Genomic DNA, 18,287 nt, shown 5'->3' with positions numbered 1-18,287 from the left:
GTTTTATAGGATTCTGTAGTAACACTGAAAAGTAAATAAAAGCAAGAAGAAAGGAAATCAATATAGTTCTCCGGAAAGTGGATGAAAATAATTAGAGAAAGGCCAAAATTTACAAAATACAAAGAAAGAACACAGGGAAAGATGGACAAAAATGACACAGATGAAGAAACATCTGAAAACCATTTGCAAAGGAAAAGAAGTAGGGGATATAGAGTGAAGGTACCAGGAAACAGATGTAGGAGTACCATTAGGAAATATAGTTTAATGAAATGGAGGAGAATTTCTGGAACGCCTTCCTGGAGGTGGTAATGGAATGGCATGGGTTTAACATAGTAGATGATGGCAGATAAAGACCCGAATGGCCCATCTAGTCTGCCCAACCTGATTCAATCTAAAAATTTGTTGGGGTTTTTTTTTTCCTTCTCCTCCGTAGCTATTTCTGGGCAAGAATCCAAAGCTCTGCCCAGTACTGTTCTTAGGTTCTCTCTAATGAAATCTCCGTCAAAGCTCACTCCAGTCCATCTACACCAGGGATCTCAAAGTCCCTCCTTGAGGGCCGCCATCCAGTCGGGTTTTCAGGATTTCCCCAATGGATATGCATTGAAAGCAGTGCATGCACACAGATCTCATGCATATTCATTGGGGAAATCCTGAAAACCCAACTGGATTGCGGCCCTCAAGGAGGGACTTTGAGACCCCTGATCTACACCCTCCCAGCCATTGAAGCCCCCCAAAATGGCCATATACAGAAACAGACTGTGCACGTCTGCAAAGTACTGGCCTTAGTTCAATATTTACTATTCTTTTCTGATTCTTGATACTCGGTGTTCATCCCACGCTTCTTTGAACCCTGTCACCCTTTTCCTCTCCACCACTGAAAATGATGCCAGACAGACTATGCAGCCCACTCAGTCTGCCCTTCTACATCATCTAATAAGCATTACAAGAGGCTGAAGAAGCACTGAAGTAGAAGGAAACACACACAAACGCTAGAGAGCATGGTTACATATAACTAAATAATCCAATTTGTGGATCAGTTTCTGGGCTAGCTGAAGTTACAATTTCCCAGTTGCTGTGCATATATCTGCAAACAAGTTCACCTTAAGTCCATTTTCCAGTTGATGTGGGTTCTCATTTGTAGATGTGTTTGCATCTGTAGTTTCTGAAAAGGAAACAAGATTTGAGTTCAGTGTTATTAGACACCTATCTCTATATCTAGAGACAAATGATGATGGGGCGCCAGGGAAAAATCAGGTCTAGAAGGTAAGAGACATAAACAAAACTTCAATATTGTAGAAAGCAGCAGTTCTCAACCCAGCTCCTAGCCAGTCATTTCTAGATCTACTTCATTTTTGTCCCTATATTATGGCCTTTTGGAAATCAATTTGGTCCCTGATTAATTGCTTATTAGAAAATCATGTAGCTCAACATACGATACAATTCTATTTGGAACGTCCATGAGGAAAAAAAGTCAAATTTCATCTAATAATAATACACTTTTATTAATAACGATAGGAGTTGCCATTCAGCATATTACCAGAAATTGGAAAGACTATACTAGACTTAATTACACCTTCTAGTGGAACTCATTATGCCATATATACAAAATGGAAAGGACAATTGCCATACAAAAAGGAAATTATAACAATTTCAAAAAAATTTGGGGACCTTTGATAACATATTGTAATGACTAGACACCTTTTTACACTAAGGGGGTAATAATTAAAAAAAAAAAAAAAAAAACCAACGTCTAAAAAGTGTCCTAAGTGGCTACTTGGACGATCAAAAAGCCTTTCCCCTGCCTCTAAACGCACAAAGAGAAAAGAGGTGTGTTTAGAGGAGGGGAAAGGGCGGGCAGTGGGCCTGATCGGGGGTTCTGGGGGGGGGGGCGGACGTTGAGGGGAGGGGGGGTTCGTCGAGGGCAGGAGGGCCTGGGATCCCTCCTGTCCGTAATGTAGTGGGGGGTGTCGCCTGGGCCAGGAGGGCTTGGGCTCCCTCCTGGCCCAATCGAGTCGGGGAGGGGGGGGGTCGCGGCTTCAACGGGGCAAGAGGGCTTGGGCTACCTCTTGCCCCAATGTTGTCGGGGGGGGGGGGGGGTCGCAGTTTGCCATGGCAGGAGGGCTTGGCACCCTCCTGCCTGGATGGTTGTGGGGAGGGGGGGATTCTGTAACCGGTGTTGTTTTTGACAGACACCGGTTACAGAATCCAGCTTTTAGGCGAAGGACTGGCTCCTCCTTCGCCTAAAAGCCCTTCTGTTGGACGTTTTTGGCTTAGGCGTTTTTTTGTTTCATTATGGCTTAAAAGTGTAGACGTGCTGTGGGGGTACTTTTAGACTTAGTGGAGATTATGGCCTTCCCCTGCCTAAACGCCCAATCAAAACATGGACGTTTGTTTTGGTTATGGACACTTTCCCTGCTTCTGGGTTGAACGTTTAGGGACTTAGGCCAAAAGGGGACTTAGACGCTTTTTTTGATTATGCCCCTCCACGAGTATAGTTATAATAATGGGGAAGGGGGTATATTGCTACATTATTGGTTTATTATTATTTTGAATACATTACATGTTTGATTTATATTATTTGTGAAAAGGGAGGGGGTGGGGGGATTTAAAATAAGTATTGAAATAATATTAAGAAATAACTTTCAAGTGATGTATAGGAATTAATTGATGTAATATTGTTCACTTGGTGTAAGATGAAAAAATGAATAAAGAATTGGAAAAAAAAATTAAAAACAGCCCTGCAGAAAAAAAAATAAAAAAAGATTATCTACAATGAATATCCATGAGATAGATCTGTATAGAATGGAGATAGTGCCTGTAAATTTATTATAAGCAAATTCATCTCATAGATATCCTGAAAACATGACTGGCTAAGTGTGCCCCAAGGACTGGATTGAGAACCACTGGGTTAGACAAATAAATGGAAGTCGATAGGCAGTGCACCAAAAGGAATATAAATTCTTCTCGCAAACTGAAGATTTATTCTCAGAGCTCACCAGTTGCGTCTCTTGACTCTGCTACCTCTCATGTTATTAATGGTTTTACAATATATGAACATGTCAATTATACTAGTGGGAAATGGGGACAAATATTAGGATTCTGTGTCTTAAGAAACCCTGGTTTAATCCTTTCAAATAGAATGTGAACAAAATAAAGAAAAAAATAAAAAATCCCAACTTTCAAAGTAAATCAATCCTATTGCATTTAAACGCAAATCATGTAATCATAGTTCATGTAGTCATGGGCTGATCACAGTGCTCCAAAAACTCCTGTAATTTCAACAGATCCTCGAAATTTAAAGTTTTATTTGAATAAGTGACTCGCATGATTGCCGGGTACATCAATCCATATCTGGCACCAATCGATCTTAGCTGTGGGCATAGCTCAAGTAACTTTTTGCTTTTAAAAGCCGTTGCCTTCGCAAGGTCCAGCAATATGTGAATTTTTGAATCCTGGCATCTAAGGTTCTTATTCTCTTTTGCCAGCTTAATAATTTCTATAACATGTTGGTAACGGAGCAGCTTAAAAATTAAAAGGACGCGGACCCTTTTGATTATATTTCCTTTTTGTCAGGATCCTGTGTGCCCTTTCTAGATCCAGTGGGAATTTAGTTTTAATAATACCAGATTGGTTTTTCATATGTTATATTTAACAAAAGCCATGAAAGATCCGGCCTTTTCTGTAACCCTAGATGTAAAGGCCTTTGATCGGGTGGAATGGACCTTCGTGTATCAGGCTATGAATTGGTATAGCTATGTCCAGGATTTATAAGAATGATTCAAACATTGTATAGCTCCCCTGTTGATAGACTGTATATTAATAATTTCTCAGAGCGTTTCAATTTGCAACGCTTGTCTCCTTTTTTTTTTTTTATAAATCTTTATTCATTTTCAAATATTACAACAAGTGTATAATAATCAATCTGAAAGATTTTTAACTAATCACTTGACAATCTTATTTATATTCCTCCAAATATATAAATATAAAAGAATCCCACCCACCCATATATTAATAATTAACAATTACTATCATTCATAATCCCACTCCCCCTATATCTTATCCAATACTAAGGTGTTTAAGATGTCTGATCATTAGAATAAATAATCAATGGCCCCCAAATCTTTTTAAACTTATGATAATTTCCTTGTTGCATAGCAAGCACCCTTTCCATTTTATAAATATGGCATACTGAATTCCACCAAAAAGTATAATTTAGTTTAGTGTAATCTTTCCAATTTCCTGTAATCTGCTGAATGGCAACCCCTGTCAATATCAATAGAAGTTTATTATTATTTGCAGAAATTGGGCTTTTAAATCTCATTGATGTACCAAATAATATAGTATCATATGAAAGGGCAACATGATTTTCTAACAACGAATTAATTTGGGACCAAATTAACTTCCAAAAGGCATTTATATAGGGACAGAAAAATATTAAATGGTCTAATGTCCCAGCTTCTAAACCACAATGCCAGCATCTATTGGACCTCGAACTATCCAACTTCTGTAACCGAAAAGGGTCTAAAAAGCTCTATGCAACAAAAAAAAAAACCCCAAGTCTGTCTCATAGATGCTGCCCTTGTAGTTTTTATTCTCCAAGACCAAAAACATGGCCACTGAGAGGCAGAAATTCGGTGCCCAAGCTCAATGCTCCAAATATCCATATAACAATTTATATCACTGTGCGGCTTTTTCTTTTTGATATAGTATTAGAACCCTTGTTATTAGCTATTCAGCAAGTGAAGGAGATACAGGGTATTCCGTATTCTGGTAGGGAATATAAAGTTTCTGCTTATGCAGATGATATACTGCTTCATTTGAGGAATCTTGGAATAACCATTCCATATTTGCTTGAATTGTTAGAGAAATTTGGGAAATTTTCAGGTTATAAAATAAACTGGAATAAATCAGAAGTACTTCCTCTTAATGTACATTGCACAAAAGGTTTATTTGATTCATTTCCCTTTTTATGGAGAGGAAGGAATAAAATATTTAGGTATTTGGATAAAAAACACGCTAGAAGAAACAATGAAAGTGAATGAAAAATTTTTATTACAGAAGGTAACGGAATTGTGTGAGCAATGGAAACCTTTACATCTGTCTTGGTGGGGGAGAGTCCAAACTATTAAGATGATGATTTTGCCTGTGGTTTGTTACCAAATGGGTATGATACCAGTTTTTTTTCAGGAGTCTTTTTATAAAAAATTAAGTAGTCCCCAAAACTACTACTACATATATTTACACAATGGGGGTGGTATTAGTAGTATACATTATATTTGTATTTATTAATAGTGTACTATTTGTTGAACTTTTGTTTAAATTACTAGATGACATGGAAAGATTTTCAAGTGTTTTATTGAAGTTATAATGGTTGTATTTTTGTGCACTTGTTCTATGATTTAAAATGAATACAGAATTAAAAAAAAAAAATTAAGTAGTATTCTTACAAAATTTATTTGGCTAGGTAAAATTGTTAGAATTGCCTTAGTGTCTTTACAAAAGCCAATTGCAGAGGAAGGGGTAAATTCTCCCAAGTTCTATAGGTATCATCAAGCCTATATTATGCGTCAGAGTATGTATTGGGTCCTCCCAGAGCTCATGGAAAAGCTCCCAGACTGGTTGGGGTTGGAATGGCAGCTCTTGTTTCCTCTCAGGCTCGGTCATGTTCTTAGTATCAAAATGCCTAGAGTGTATAAAGAAAACAGAATATTAATAGATACCTGGAAAACTTTACGATATGTCAATAATTTAACACCTATTCCAATTCAAAAATCTACAAATCAAACTATATGGCTGAACTCCAAGATTCAAATTGGAGGGTTTAAGATTGCCTGGAAGAATTGGATAAAAGCAGGTATACGCACACTAGATGATGTTATATCTAATGGTAAACTGCTTGATTTTTCACAGCTGCAACATAAATTTGGCCTTGATAAATCACAAAGTTATAGGTGGTTGCAACTGAAGCAGGCTATTCAGGCGGGGTTCCCTGAATGGAAAAATCTTAATAATCAATTTAGTTTAGAGTTCTTATGCTTTCAGGCAGACTTCCTGGGGCACCAGGCCGCACAGTGGTACAAATTATTATCTGGATATATGAATAAAAAACCAAAAACTGGGATTAGAGACATTTGAAGCATTGAGATTAAGCATCAAATTACTGTGTCTCAATAGCCACGAATTTGGTCTTGGAGGATGAAATGTACAATGTCTGCATCTATGAGACAAACGTGGTTCTTCCTGTTGCATAGAGCATTCTGGACCCCTGTTCGTTTATAAAAATTGGATTGCTCTAAATCTAATAGATGTTGGCAGTCATCTCGATGCGGGGACTTTAGATCATCTACTGTCCATTTATTCTGGCTTTATGGAAGTCGATTTGGGGCCAAATAAATTGCTTGCTAGAGAATCAAGTGGCATTGTCGTATGACACAGTTTTATTTGGTATGTCTATGAGAACTAAGAGCTAAATATCTTCCCAAAATAATAAACTTTTACTGATTCTTGCCATTCAGCATATAACGTATAATTGGAAAAATTGGAACAGATTGAATTATAGTTTTTGGTGGAGATCAGTGTGTCATATTTATAAAATGGTAAGAGCATTAGCTGTTCAAAAAGGATATTTTAATAAATTTCAGGATGTGCTGAGCAGATTATGTGCATGTCCTTGCGAGGATGGCTGTTGAAGTTTTTCTACGTAGGAGCAGATTTGGGACTGAACTAGTGTCAATTTTCCATTCTGTATCCCCAGCTTTCTCCAAAACTGCCAAATCCTGCACTTATATCTGAAGACATCTTTATTTTTTTTTTAATTCTTTGTTTGTTTTCAATCTTACATCACGTGCACAAACAATACAACAATACAATTAAACACATCACTTGACAATCTTTCTGATTTATCTTACAATACATAAAATTACCACCCTCCCCTCCCATCATTCCTCTATTATTTCCCCAATAAGAAAAATGTAAAATATACCTCCCCCTCCCCCTAATCATTAGACGGTGTATATTACAATAGAAAATGGTGTTTACTCATTACAATAAGAAGTTAATGGCTCCCAAATTGTATTAAATTTCTTATAGCTTCCTTGTTGTTCTTTAGAAAAAATAAACTTATGACAGACTGCAAACAATGAACTGTATTCCTGAATGATGCGTTCTCTGAGCTATGATGCCACGGGCATGAAAAATGTTGTTGTAATAGTTCCAATCCCAGTACCTCAAATAAGCCAGGTACAGCAAAACCTTACTCAGGACCTATGTTCCCTCTAAGCAGTCACGCATACATTCTAGGAGCATTGCTCACAGCTTTTACATGGTTGCTCATAAAAATACTTGTAAATCTGGAAAATTGTTGGTTTTTAGAACTCATTGCTCACACGGAAAGAATATTTTTAGACCTTATTGCTCACATTAGAAAAAATTTGCATGCACCCAGGACTAACTTACCTTGGTGTCTGACTGCCATCAAGTTTCTGGAAATCATTGCATACAGCCTCCTAGCAGTAGAGAGAATAAAGAAATATATAAACATATAAAACTACTCAAATGTAGATATGCTGCTTGTTGGATTGAGAAGCTGAACTGTAGCTAAACTGTCTTTGAATTAACAGTTAGTAAGATTCCCCTTCTTTATTTTAGTTGCTTACAATTAAACAGGGGTATTTGGCTGTGCTGAACCTCATCAAAAATAAATGCAGATAAGTAAAAACACTGAAGTTAAGTCCGGGGTGTCAAAGTCGGTCCTCGAGGGCCACAATCCAGTCGGGTTTTCAGGATTTCACCAATGAATATGCATTGAAAGCAGTATTCATTGGGGAAATCCTGAAAACCCAACTGGATTGCTTTGACACCTGTGAACTTAAGTGGATAAGTACAAAAGAGGAGCTGTAGCCACTTTAAGAAGATACATACCTTTAATTTAAAAAATAAAATAAAAAAAGCACACGTAAGACCATAAAGAAAGAAAAATCACAGAATAAAACCTTAACGTGAAAGCAAAGATCCTCAAAAGATGGATGTAGCTATTACTGTTACTTCAAACAGAGAGAATGTGGAGTTTCATTTTAGTAGCGTCACCTGGCACCATTTACTTATGAGGATCATGGACGAAGCCCATTTGGTAGTGCATATGGATCTGGCCCAGGCCAAGTAAAGGACCGCTCACAGGATCATTACCTGGGCTCTTTTACAGAAAAGCTCTGGACGCCAAAGAGTTCTCCAAGAAGATCATTAGCGCAATGCACAATATGCTGCTGTTTCTCATCATACAGCTGCTTGGTCATAATATATTGCCCAAGATAGAAAAGAACCTAAAAACACAAGTATAAACAATCAGAACCAGAAATACTTAGCATCTTGTATCAGAACATACAATGTGTCCTGCTGCAGCATCAGGATAATGATGTCCAGTATCCTGCCTTCAAGGATGGCCAATCCAGATCACATGGCAGTAGAAGGCAAATCCTAATGGAAGGTTCATTCCCTACCATTCTCTCCTGAACATAGACATGGTACTGCCCTGATTAACTGCTAGACCTGTCTAAACTTTTTAAACCCAACTATGCTGCTAGCCATGATCATATCATCCAGCAACAAATCCTACAATTACACTGTACATTGACTGAAAGGGGGGAGGGGGTGTGAAAAGACAACCCACAATTCTTAAGATTTGTGTTTATCCATAGTAGGCTCAATTTTAAATTTTGGTGGAATTCAGTTTGCCACATATACAGAATGGAAAGATCAATAGCGGTGCAAAATGGAAATTATAAAAACTTTATTAAAATTTGGGAACCATTAACGTCCTTTTGTCATGATTGATGCCATTAATACAAAAATTAGATAGTAGTAGATCTAATAGATGCTGGCATTGTAGGATAGAAGTGGGGACATTGGACCATTTACTATTCTTTTGTCTCTGCATTAATTCCTTTTGGAAATTAATTTGGCCCCAAATTAATAATTTATTAGAAAATCATGTTGGACTATCATATGATACAATATTATTTGGAACAGCAATGAGAACACAAAGTCCGATTTCAGCTAACAATAATAAACTTTTATTAATTTTAACAGGGGTCGCTATACAGCAAATTACTCAGAACTGGAAGGATTACACTAAATTGAATTACACTTTTTGGTGGAATTCAATTTGTCATATATATAAAATGGAAAAAGTATTGGCATTACAACAAGGTTATATTAAAAAATTTAATAAAATATGGGGACCATTGACGAATTATTCTATTGATCAGATATAACAACACATGTATGGAACATATAGAAGGGGTAGGGAAGGAAAACTATTGTAATATTAATATGATATAAAATTCTGATAAAGGGTTTATTTAATTCACATTGTAAGAACATTTAATAATAATTTCAAGTGTTTTTTCATAATTGAATGTATTACATGTATTTCACTTGATGTAAGAATTTAAAAAAAGAATAAAAATATTAAAAAAAAAAAAAAAAATGTAAGATAAGGGTGGGGTGGGGGGAGGGTCTCTATTATATGAAAAAATAAAAATTACTAAAGGGATTTCAGGATGGGAGAGGGAGGGTTATATTTACAACTATAAGTTATAATGATAAGATGTACAAGTGGTTAAATCTATGTTATTGTGTTGCAATTTTTGTACACTTGATGAAAGTTTTAAAATGAATAAAGAATTTATTTAAAAAAAAAAGATTTGTGTTTATCATTGTCATAATCAAACCAAATCAATAAACAGCTCATTTACATTCTGAGATGGCATCCAGTTTTAAGGGGCGCTAGAAAACCACCACCCGAAATTCAGCACTATTTAATTGGCCAGGAACAGCTCCTGTCCGGTTGAATAGCACTTAGCTGCTAAGTGCTAATATTCAGTGGAAGGTGTTCACGGAATATTAGCTCTTCGAGCTAGATGCACTAAAGTCAGCGATCATCTCTCTAAACCTGTTTTCACAGCTTTAGTGAAGATCACTATTACTAACCCGATTCATAAAACGGCTCACCGCATGTTTTTTTGCCTCAATCGCCCATTTACTGATCCGGCCATGCAAATTAGCTAAAACCCCATGCAAAGTAGCCAAGCGATTGATGCACTAACATTGCTTGGCTGTTCCAAAAAAAAACCCCCCCGACAGGTTAGACCTGTGGGTGATTGTGTTAAGGACAGGTCAGCCTGGTTTTTTTCAATGGCACAGATATTTTGCACGTGTTACACACGCAAAATATTTGTCCCATTAAAAAAAAAGCACCCCCTGGCCAATGACAGCCTTCCTTCCCCGATGACAAAACGCCGCGGCCATTTTGAAAAGCCTCGGCGGCAGATTCAAAGGCTAAGTGAGTACACTTGTTTATCTGGTGAGAATGTAGTGTTAAGTTTTTTTAGGTGATGGCTTGTTAGTGCGTAGTTTTTATTACAGTACTGACAATACTCCAACCCTGAAGAAGAATGAAACGCGTCTGTGGAGGCTGGTGCAGCAACTTTAAAAGCTAAGTTGTCTTTATTAATCTCATTAGAAAAAGAAGTAATGAAAATTAATTTTTGGAAAAAAATTACTGAGAAGTTTAGCGTATACAAAGTATCTATATATAGATATATATATAGATATAGATATATAAAAAAGAGTGGATAAAATTAGTTGTAATAATCACATATGCAGGTTTGGGGGAATCAGTGAAGAGTGCTGCCACGCTGATTATATATATTTATCAGGGTGGTGTTCTGAGAATCCCTAAATGTGAAAAAAGAAATGTTCAGCATGAGTATATAATATGGTATCATTCTCTAGGAGCATACACACATGTGTTTACACGAACAGCAACTGTATTTTGCACAGTCAGCACTCAGAGCATCATGTATGCATTGTACATGTGCTGGAATGCTACTCTGTGCATAAAGATAAGAACATAAGAATTGTCATACTGGGACAAACTGAAGGTCCATCAAGCCCATTTCCAACAGTGGCCAACCCAGATCCCAAGTAGTAGAACGGATTTTATGCTGTTTATCCGAGGAATAAGCAATGGATTTCCCCAAGTCATCTCAACAATGGCCTATGGACTTCTCTTTTAGGAAATTATCCAAACCTAAAGCTAACTGATTTCACCACATTCTCCAACAATGAATTTCAGTATTTAATTACACGATGTGTGAAAAGCACTCAATTAAAATCATCTTGAGGGTAATTCTATGAAGTGGCATCTATTTTTAGGCATCAAGAATGTGCCTATTTGGAGCCTATTCTATAAAAAATAAAAGCCTACCTTTCTTTACAGAATGCTAGGGAAACAAGTCAAATATGGTACAAGCCTATAATGCTCAGGCCATTTTATAAGCCAAATTTAAAGCTAGCCTCACACTATGGCTTCAAACAACATTAAGTGAAGGTCATTTCCCACCGGAATTAGGAGAAATCATAATTACACCTATCCTAAAAGATCCCAAAGGTCCTATAGATAATCCTGCAAACTATAGACCAATCGCTTCAATCCCACTATACATTAAAATAACAGAAGGCCTTGTCGCACAACACCTCTCCAACTACCTTGAAGACCATCACATACTACATCCATCACAATCCGGATTCAGATCCAACCATAGCACAGAAACTCTACTGGTATCACTATTAGACATTGTCCGACAACACCTCAGCAAAGGAAACAAGCTGCTTCTCATTCAACTCGATCTTTCCGCGGCATTCGACCTAGTTGACCATCACACGCTACTCCAGACATTAGACGCAATAGGAATCTCAGGTAATGTTCACAAATGGTTCCGAAGCTTCCTCAAAACACGAACATACAAAGTCAAATCAAAAGAGCACATATCCGACCCATGGTCAAACCCATGTGGAGTACCACAAGGATCACCATTATCACCCATATTATTTAACCTCTTCATAGCATCCCTAGGCATAACCCTAGACGCCCTAAACACAGTATCATTCAGCTACGCGGATGACATAACTATCCTCCTCCCCTTTAACATTCAAGACCCATTATCCACAAACCACCTGAAAATAATAATGGAAACGGTAGAAAAATGGATGTCAAGTCATAAATTAAAACTGAACTCGGAAAAAACTAAATTCCTACTACTAGAGAAGGAAAAAAAACCATCTCTCACAGAACTAGTACTAAATACAATCAAGTACCCAATGCAAAGTACACTCAAGATCCTGGGAATACAACTAGACAGAAACTGCACAATGCAGTCTCAAATCCACAAAATCATCCAAAGAGCTTTCTTCACAATACGTAACCTAAGAAAAATAAGAAAATTCTTCAACAAAGATCAATACAAGATAGTAGTACAATCCCTAGTACTAAGTATTGTAGATTACTGTAACAGCCTATACCTATCATGCCCAAACTACATGATAAAACAATTACAGACAGTTCAGAACACAGCCCTCAGAATCATCTACTCACTCGGCAAATATGACCACATCACCAAAGCATACCTAGACTCACACTGGCTACCAATAAAAGCAAGATCCCAGTTCAAATTCTATTGTCTACTATACAAAGTAATACATGGAACAGCCCCCAGCTACCTAAATAACAGACTACACCGTAACCTCTCACACAGACTAAGGAGAACTCAGAGCCTATTCACTCACCCCCCTCTCAAAGGAACACGACGAAAGAAACTATACGACAGCCTTTTAGCGACACAGGCAGCAAAGATCGATACTACCATCACCAATCTACTGACCAAATCTACAGACATTAAAGTATTCCGAAAAGAAATCAAAACTCATCTCTTCAAAAAACACTTCCCATCATCATAACCTCACAAAAGTATTAGAAAATGTTCTCACGACCACCTCCATCACCACCACCAGCAATACCCTGAACCCGAACAGTATTATCTCTATTCGTCTAAACAACCTATCACTATCCCTCCTGCTATCAATTTCTCCTGGAAAAGTCCAGACTAACAATTGTAACTGGACACACTCTTGATTACATGTACTACAATGCTACTGGAAATGTCCAGTCCTCTAACTTGTAATCCGCTTAGAACCGCAAGGCACAAGCGGAATAGAAATCACTAATGTAATGTAATGTAATGTAATAGAGCTAGTGTAAATGCTAATACCTAAACTGTTAAAGAATGGGTACAGATTATAGTATTTTACAATTTAAGCTGTTGGCAAAAGTATAGTTGTGCACAAAATGTTTTAAGGCACATACCTTATGCCCCTAATTCTAGAAAGTTGCATGCAAATTCTGGCTCATACCTTATAAAAAAATATCAACTGTGCATGTAACAATAAGTCAATAATTGGCGTTAATGAGCAAAAGGCTATAATTGGCGCTGGCACCAGTTAGCAGTTACACACAAAACTGCTTTTAATCAGCATTCTTTATAAGCTGTGCACATTCCAAAGTGCGCAGCTCAAAGTGGGGTAGCCAGGTAAGTCAGGCAGTAACGTGCTTTGGGTACAGAATACTAGCTGCTATACACTGGCCTAGTTAGACACAAGCACTTGTGCCAGACATTGAACTAACGGAATTGCTCATGCCTACACTTTGGTGTGTATGGGTGGACGTACACTAGGATTCACACTTAACGTGCATCATCTCAGCACCCATCTGTGCAGTTACCCTCATACACGTATTCTAGATTATTATTTTGTGCAAATTTGTGCATTGTTTAATCCAGCACACCTCTCCCTCGGCTTCTTATCCTGGGCCTCTTTCTTTTGCTTTTGACTCAACCCTTTAACAAAGCCAGAAAAAAGTTGTGGTTCCTTCATGTTTGCAGTAAAGAGAAGAAACAGAATAGAAAATGCTTAGTCTTTGGGTCTTTTCTATATATTATTGCATAACCAATACCTTCATTACCATGAAATTTAAATGAGAAGAGCACTATCAGCACAAGTCTTTGCACACAGCTCACAGGCAGAACTTGCTCAATTTAGGTGCCCTTGGTTACACACAAAATTATACAGAAGTCTCATTAAGCCTACTTCACTTTAATATTTCCAGCTCTTAGTCAGTATATTCCCTGTGTGCATCAATCATCATTTGTCCACATTAACCCCCCCCCCTTTACAAAACTATAGTGCGTTTTTTAGCGCTGGCCGTGGCGGTAACAGCTCCAACATTCATAGGAATTCTATGAGTGTTGGAGTTGTTACCACGGTACTGTTTTGTAAAAGGGGGGTAAATGTCATATTATTTAGATGAAAACACCTATTATGAAACACACCTTGTTTAAGAGTGGTAACAGTCAATATATAAATATATATTTGATAGAAGGGGAAAAGGGTAGGTATTATTTTTATTTATCTCATAATGTATATGAATATATCAATAGTTTCACTGTACTTGTATGTAATTATGTAACGGGAGGGGATGGGTTTTCTATTTAATAATAATTTAATAATAATTGTTTAGCTATTAGGTGTATTACATAATATTCAAGATATTATAGAATATAAATATGTAATGAAATGTTGTATTTAACGTGTTATATGAGAGTTATTCAAGTGTGTATTTATAAGTTCATATGATTTTATCTAATACACTTGTTGTAATATGCAAAAATGAATAAAGAATTAAAAAAATAAAATAAAATAAATCCCAAGCACCACATTAATTAAAGAAAGCCTGCCAATTAACAGCTCTGAGGTCTGACTGCAGACACTTGAGATTAGTTATCTCTGTGCAGAGAACATTGACTGTTACCACTCAAACAAGGTGTGTTTCATAATAGGTATTTTTGTGTTATACACATAGATTTGAAGGGGTTTTGATATTATTTAGATGCCCAAACCCCTGGTCTCATAATGTCCACCTGAAATTCCTCAGATCTCTCATGTTTTCAGCATTTTTAATAAATTAGTAGATGGCACAACAGTTGACTACTTCACTCAAGGCTCCTGTTCCAGATTATTACTGAATAAATTATATACTGGTTCCAGTACAGATGACTAGGATGCTCCACTATTTACACACTACAGAAAAAAAAACCAGACTTATTTAGTTCCACTCTATTGCTGGTGCACAAACAGGATATTGCTTCCTGTCCCATGACTAATTTCTTGAGGAATCTCCCAGGAGAAACACTGTCAACTTCCATCTGAAAATCCAGACACCCCATATTTTAATATGGTGAAAAACCTCCCACTCACAATTGTACATTTCTTAATAATATGAGGTGTGCTTACTTCCTTCATTGTAAAAGTGACTTGTTGTGCACCTGCACACTTCAACAACTTCAGCAGAAGTGGCTTTGGTTTAACCTACAAAAGAACAAAATACAGCAAGGGTTGCAATATCCTCTGATCAATTTATCAACATAGAAGAGTCTCTATCTAACATGTTGCAAATAAGAAGGTTTTGATAACCACTAACCAGTGCTTCCTGCTCTGAAGCTGTCATTTGGGAAGTGCTCAAGCGATCAGCTGCACTATTAGACATTTTTCTATTGCACAGTTTCCTGCAATAAAATAAAGAAACAAACATTAAAATCTAATGTTTTCAGCCACACATAGCTAAAGGTGAAACAAGTAGGAGACGCAGTCAGCATACTATCAAGTAGAAAGCTGTCAAATCCAGAACTGTCTTCCCAGTCTTTTGATCTGAAAATAGGATCAAACAGATGATTTGCTGCCATCGCTGCTACAAAAGAAACCTCACAAGAACTTACCTACAGTACATAATAAGTCTGTAAAGTGCTTCAGCCCAGAGTCTGTCACAAAGTACTGAAAAAGTGTGATAGGGTTGCCTATAAATAGTACACAGCAGACAAGTCAGGGCTAGCTTCTGCACTACTGCTAGCTGCAAGCAGCAAGCTTAGAGACACATCTGACATGTCTGAGCATGACCAGGCGAGAGGCGATTGCAGCTGAGTCATCCTTCAGCTCTTACAACCAAAGTCTGACTCAGAGTTAAACAGCACATCAGAGCTGCAGTTAGATCCAGAGAACTGAGCTCTGACCCAGTACAGCCTAGCCTATATTCAGACAGAAACACACTGGAGTAGCAATACTAGGGAGAAACCGAAAAGCAACTCAACTCACTGTCTCATGCTGAGATGTACAGAACCATCATCCTCTCACACTCAAAATGACAAAAAGCCAAAGCCCAATCTACCAGTGAAGCTGTAAACAGAAAAAGAGGCGCACTGCTTCACACACCAGAGACAGAAGGTCTTGAGTGACTCAGTGGCAGACATTTCCAACCTGACTCACAGGGTATGGGGACTGCACTGCTGCCCAGGCATGTCCAACAACCATGGGCAAAGGCTCAGAGATACCGAGAAAACTACAAGACATTATTTTGGAGGGAAGCAGCACCTATTCTTCCTCCTGCACCCCAACAACACAATGTAACATATTGCATAACCACCAACCCCTCCATACTGAAATACATAGTAAACATACTTCTTTACCATCCCTCTCCCACCGCTGGGGTGTGTGTGTCAAGTACTGCCATTCAGAATGATGGTGGGGCTAGACTGGGGGTGTCAATGTTCCTCTTCGAGGGCAGCAATCCAGTCAGGTTTTCAGGATTTCCCCAATGAATATGCATGAGATCTATTTGCATGCACTGCTTTCATGGTATGCTAATAGATCTCATGCATATCCATTGGGGATATCCCGAAAACCCGACTGGATTGTGGCCCTCGAGGAGGGACTTTGACACCCCTGGGTTTGATGCAAAAGTGGGCATTATCCTCCTGCCTTTTGACTTTCTAGGTGGATGACAAGGGTCTGGGGGTGTTCAGGAAGGAGAGGGATACACTAGACCAATGATTCCCAACCCTGTCCTGGAGGAACACCAGGCCAATCGGGTTTTCAGGCTAGCCCTAATGAATATGCATGAGAGAGATTTGCATATGATGGAAGTGATAGGCATGCAAATTTGCTTCATGCATATTCATTAGGGCTAGCCTGAAAACCCAATTGGCCTGGTGTTCCTCCAGGACAGGGTTGGGAACCACTGCACTAGACAAAGAGAGGGTTTTATTTTATGTCAGAGTGTGTGTGTGTGTGGGGGGGAGAGGATTGGGCTGAGACAGGGGTAGGCAATTCAGTCCTCGAGAGCCGGAGCCAGGTCAGGTTTTCAGGATATCCACAATAAATATGCATGAGATAGATTTGCATCTCAAGGAGGCAGTGCATGCAAATCCATCTCATACAGATTCATTGTGGATATCCTGAAAACCTGACCTAGCTCTGGCTCTCGAGGACTGGAATTGCCTACCCCTGGGCTGAGAGAACTGCTGGACTACCAGGAAATGTTGTTGTTTGGAAGGAGATGTAGGCAGTTTTTATAAATTGTTAAATGTCCCCCTTTTTGTAAGTGGGTGAGCCATCATCGCTCATGCACTGAGAGGAAGAGGGATATTTTTACAATATGCTGCAGATTACTGCCATGGTATGCACATTTTTTTTTTTGAGAGCAAAAGCTTTTTAAACACAGCAGTAATTTGCATGCTCACTGGTTAATGATTTGCCACAGTATATTATTGAAGTAATTTTGCTGTAAATACCAAGCTTGTGGTTCTACAGCATGCTACATCAGCTTTTAAGTTTGTATCTGAGTCAGTAGAGGGTTCAGTGATTTGCTCAAGATTACAAGGAGCTGAAGTGGGCTTCCCTGGTTCTCAACCCTTTGCTCTATTAGAACACACCTCCATATCCAGTAACCTAATGCACTTGTAGCATATTACATCATGCGTTACCTGACTGGGCTGGTGTGTAGTTTAGAGAAGGGGAAAGGGCTGGGACACAAAACTAGACAGGTCAAAAACTATATCTTCATTTATGCTGTGCAGGAGTGGTGGAAGCCCAGCAGAGAAGGAAGATGATGCCGGACGGATTTTTACAGTCTGTGTCCCCAAGATGGATTGAGGGGAGGGGGCTAGAGTTAGCTGCTAGAGAATGACACAGTGGCTGTTACCCGCGGCTAGCCATGGGTAACCCGCCAAAACGGGAAGAAAAAAAATTAAATGGTCGCCCGCGGGTACAAGGCCATTCATTGCCCCGTGAAGTGGTGAATGGCCTGTTCTGGTTTTCCCCTCCTCATCCACTCTGAACTGGCTGAGCGAATTGGCTGAAATAAACCACGCTACCCCTCCACCTTGTCTGAAGTTGCTAAGGCTTCAGATATAAAGAATGACATGGGAACACATTTGTCCCTGTACTATCCCTGCAAGCTCTGTCTTAACCTACCTGCACAAGCCTCAAATACGTATGATTTTAAAGTGTTCGAGGCTTGTGTAGATGAGGATAGAGCTTGAAGGGATGGGGCAGGTACAGAACTT

The 18,287-nt window shown here is 38.4% G+C and overlaps 1 protein-coding gene across 3 annotated transcripts in view; it reads right to left on the bottom strand.

The window, feature by feature from the left end:
* Positions 1 to 18,287, bottom strand: part of MDM2 (MDM2 proto-oncogene) — a 49,038-nt gene that overhangs the window by 19,297 nt on the left and 11,454 nt on the right. The window contains exons 1-6 of one of the 3 annotated variants that reach the window (XM_033951648.1): positions 15,666 to 15,811; positions 15,371 to 15,455; positions 15,184 to 15,258; positions 8,185 to 8,318; positions 7,456 to 7,505; positions 1,101 to 1,162 (exon numbers count right to left, since the gene is read on the bottom strand). In XM_033951648.1, the coding sequence (XP_033807539.1) occupies positions 1,101 to 1,162; positions 7,456 to 7,505; positions 8,185 to 8,318; positions 15,184 to 15,258; positions 15,371 to 15,455; positions 15,666 to 15,676 (417 nt within the window). In that variant the 5' untranslated portion in view covers positions 15,677 to 15,811. Of the gene's footprint in view, positions 1 to 1,100; positions 1,163 to 7,455; positions 7,506 to 8,184; positions 8,319 to 15,183; positions 15,259 to 15,370; positions 15,456 to 15,547; positions 15,641 to 15,665; positions 15,812 to 18,287 lie in introns of those variants that run through there. The other 2 variants (XM_033951650.1, XM_033951649.1) reach the window with 2 other exon arrangements.

This window comes from Geotrypetes seraphini, chromosome 7, assembly GCF_902459505.1.
Source record: "Geotrypetes seraphini chromosome 7, aGeoSer1.1, whole genome shotgun sequence".
Classification (NCBI taxonomy): domain Eukaryota; kingdom Metazoa; phylum Chordata; class Amphibia; order Gymnophiona; family Dermophiidae; genus Geotrypetes; species Geotrypetes seraphini.
The sequence above is the reverse complement of the archived record's forward strand: the minus strand, read 5'-3'. Positions and strand labels throughout refer to the sequence as shown.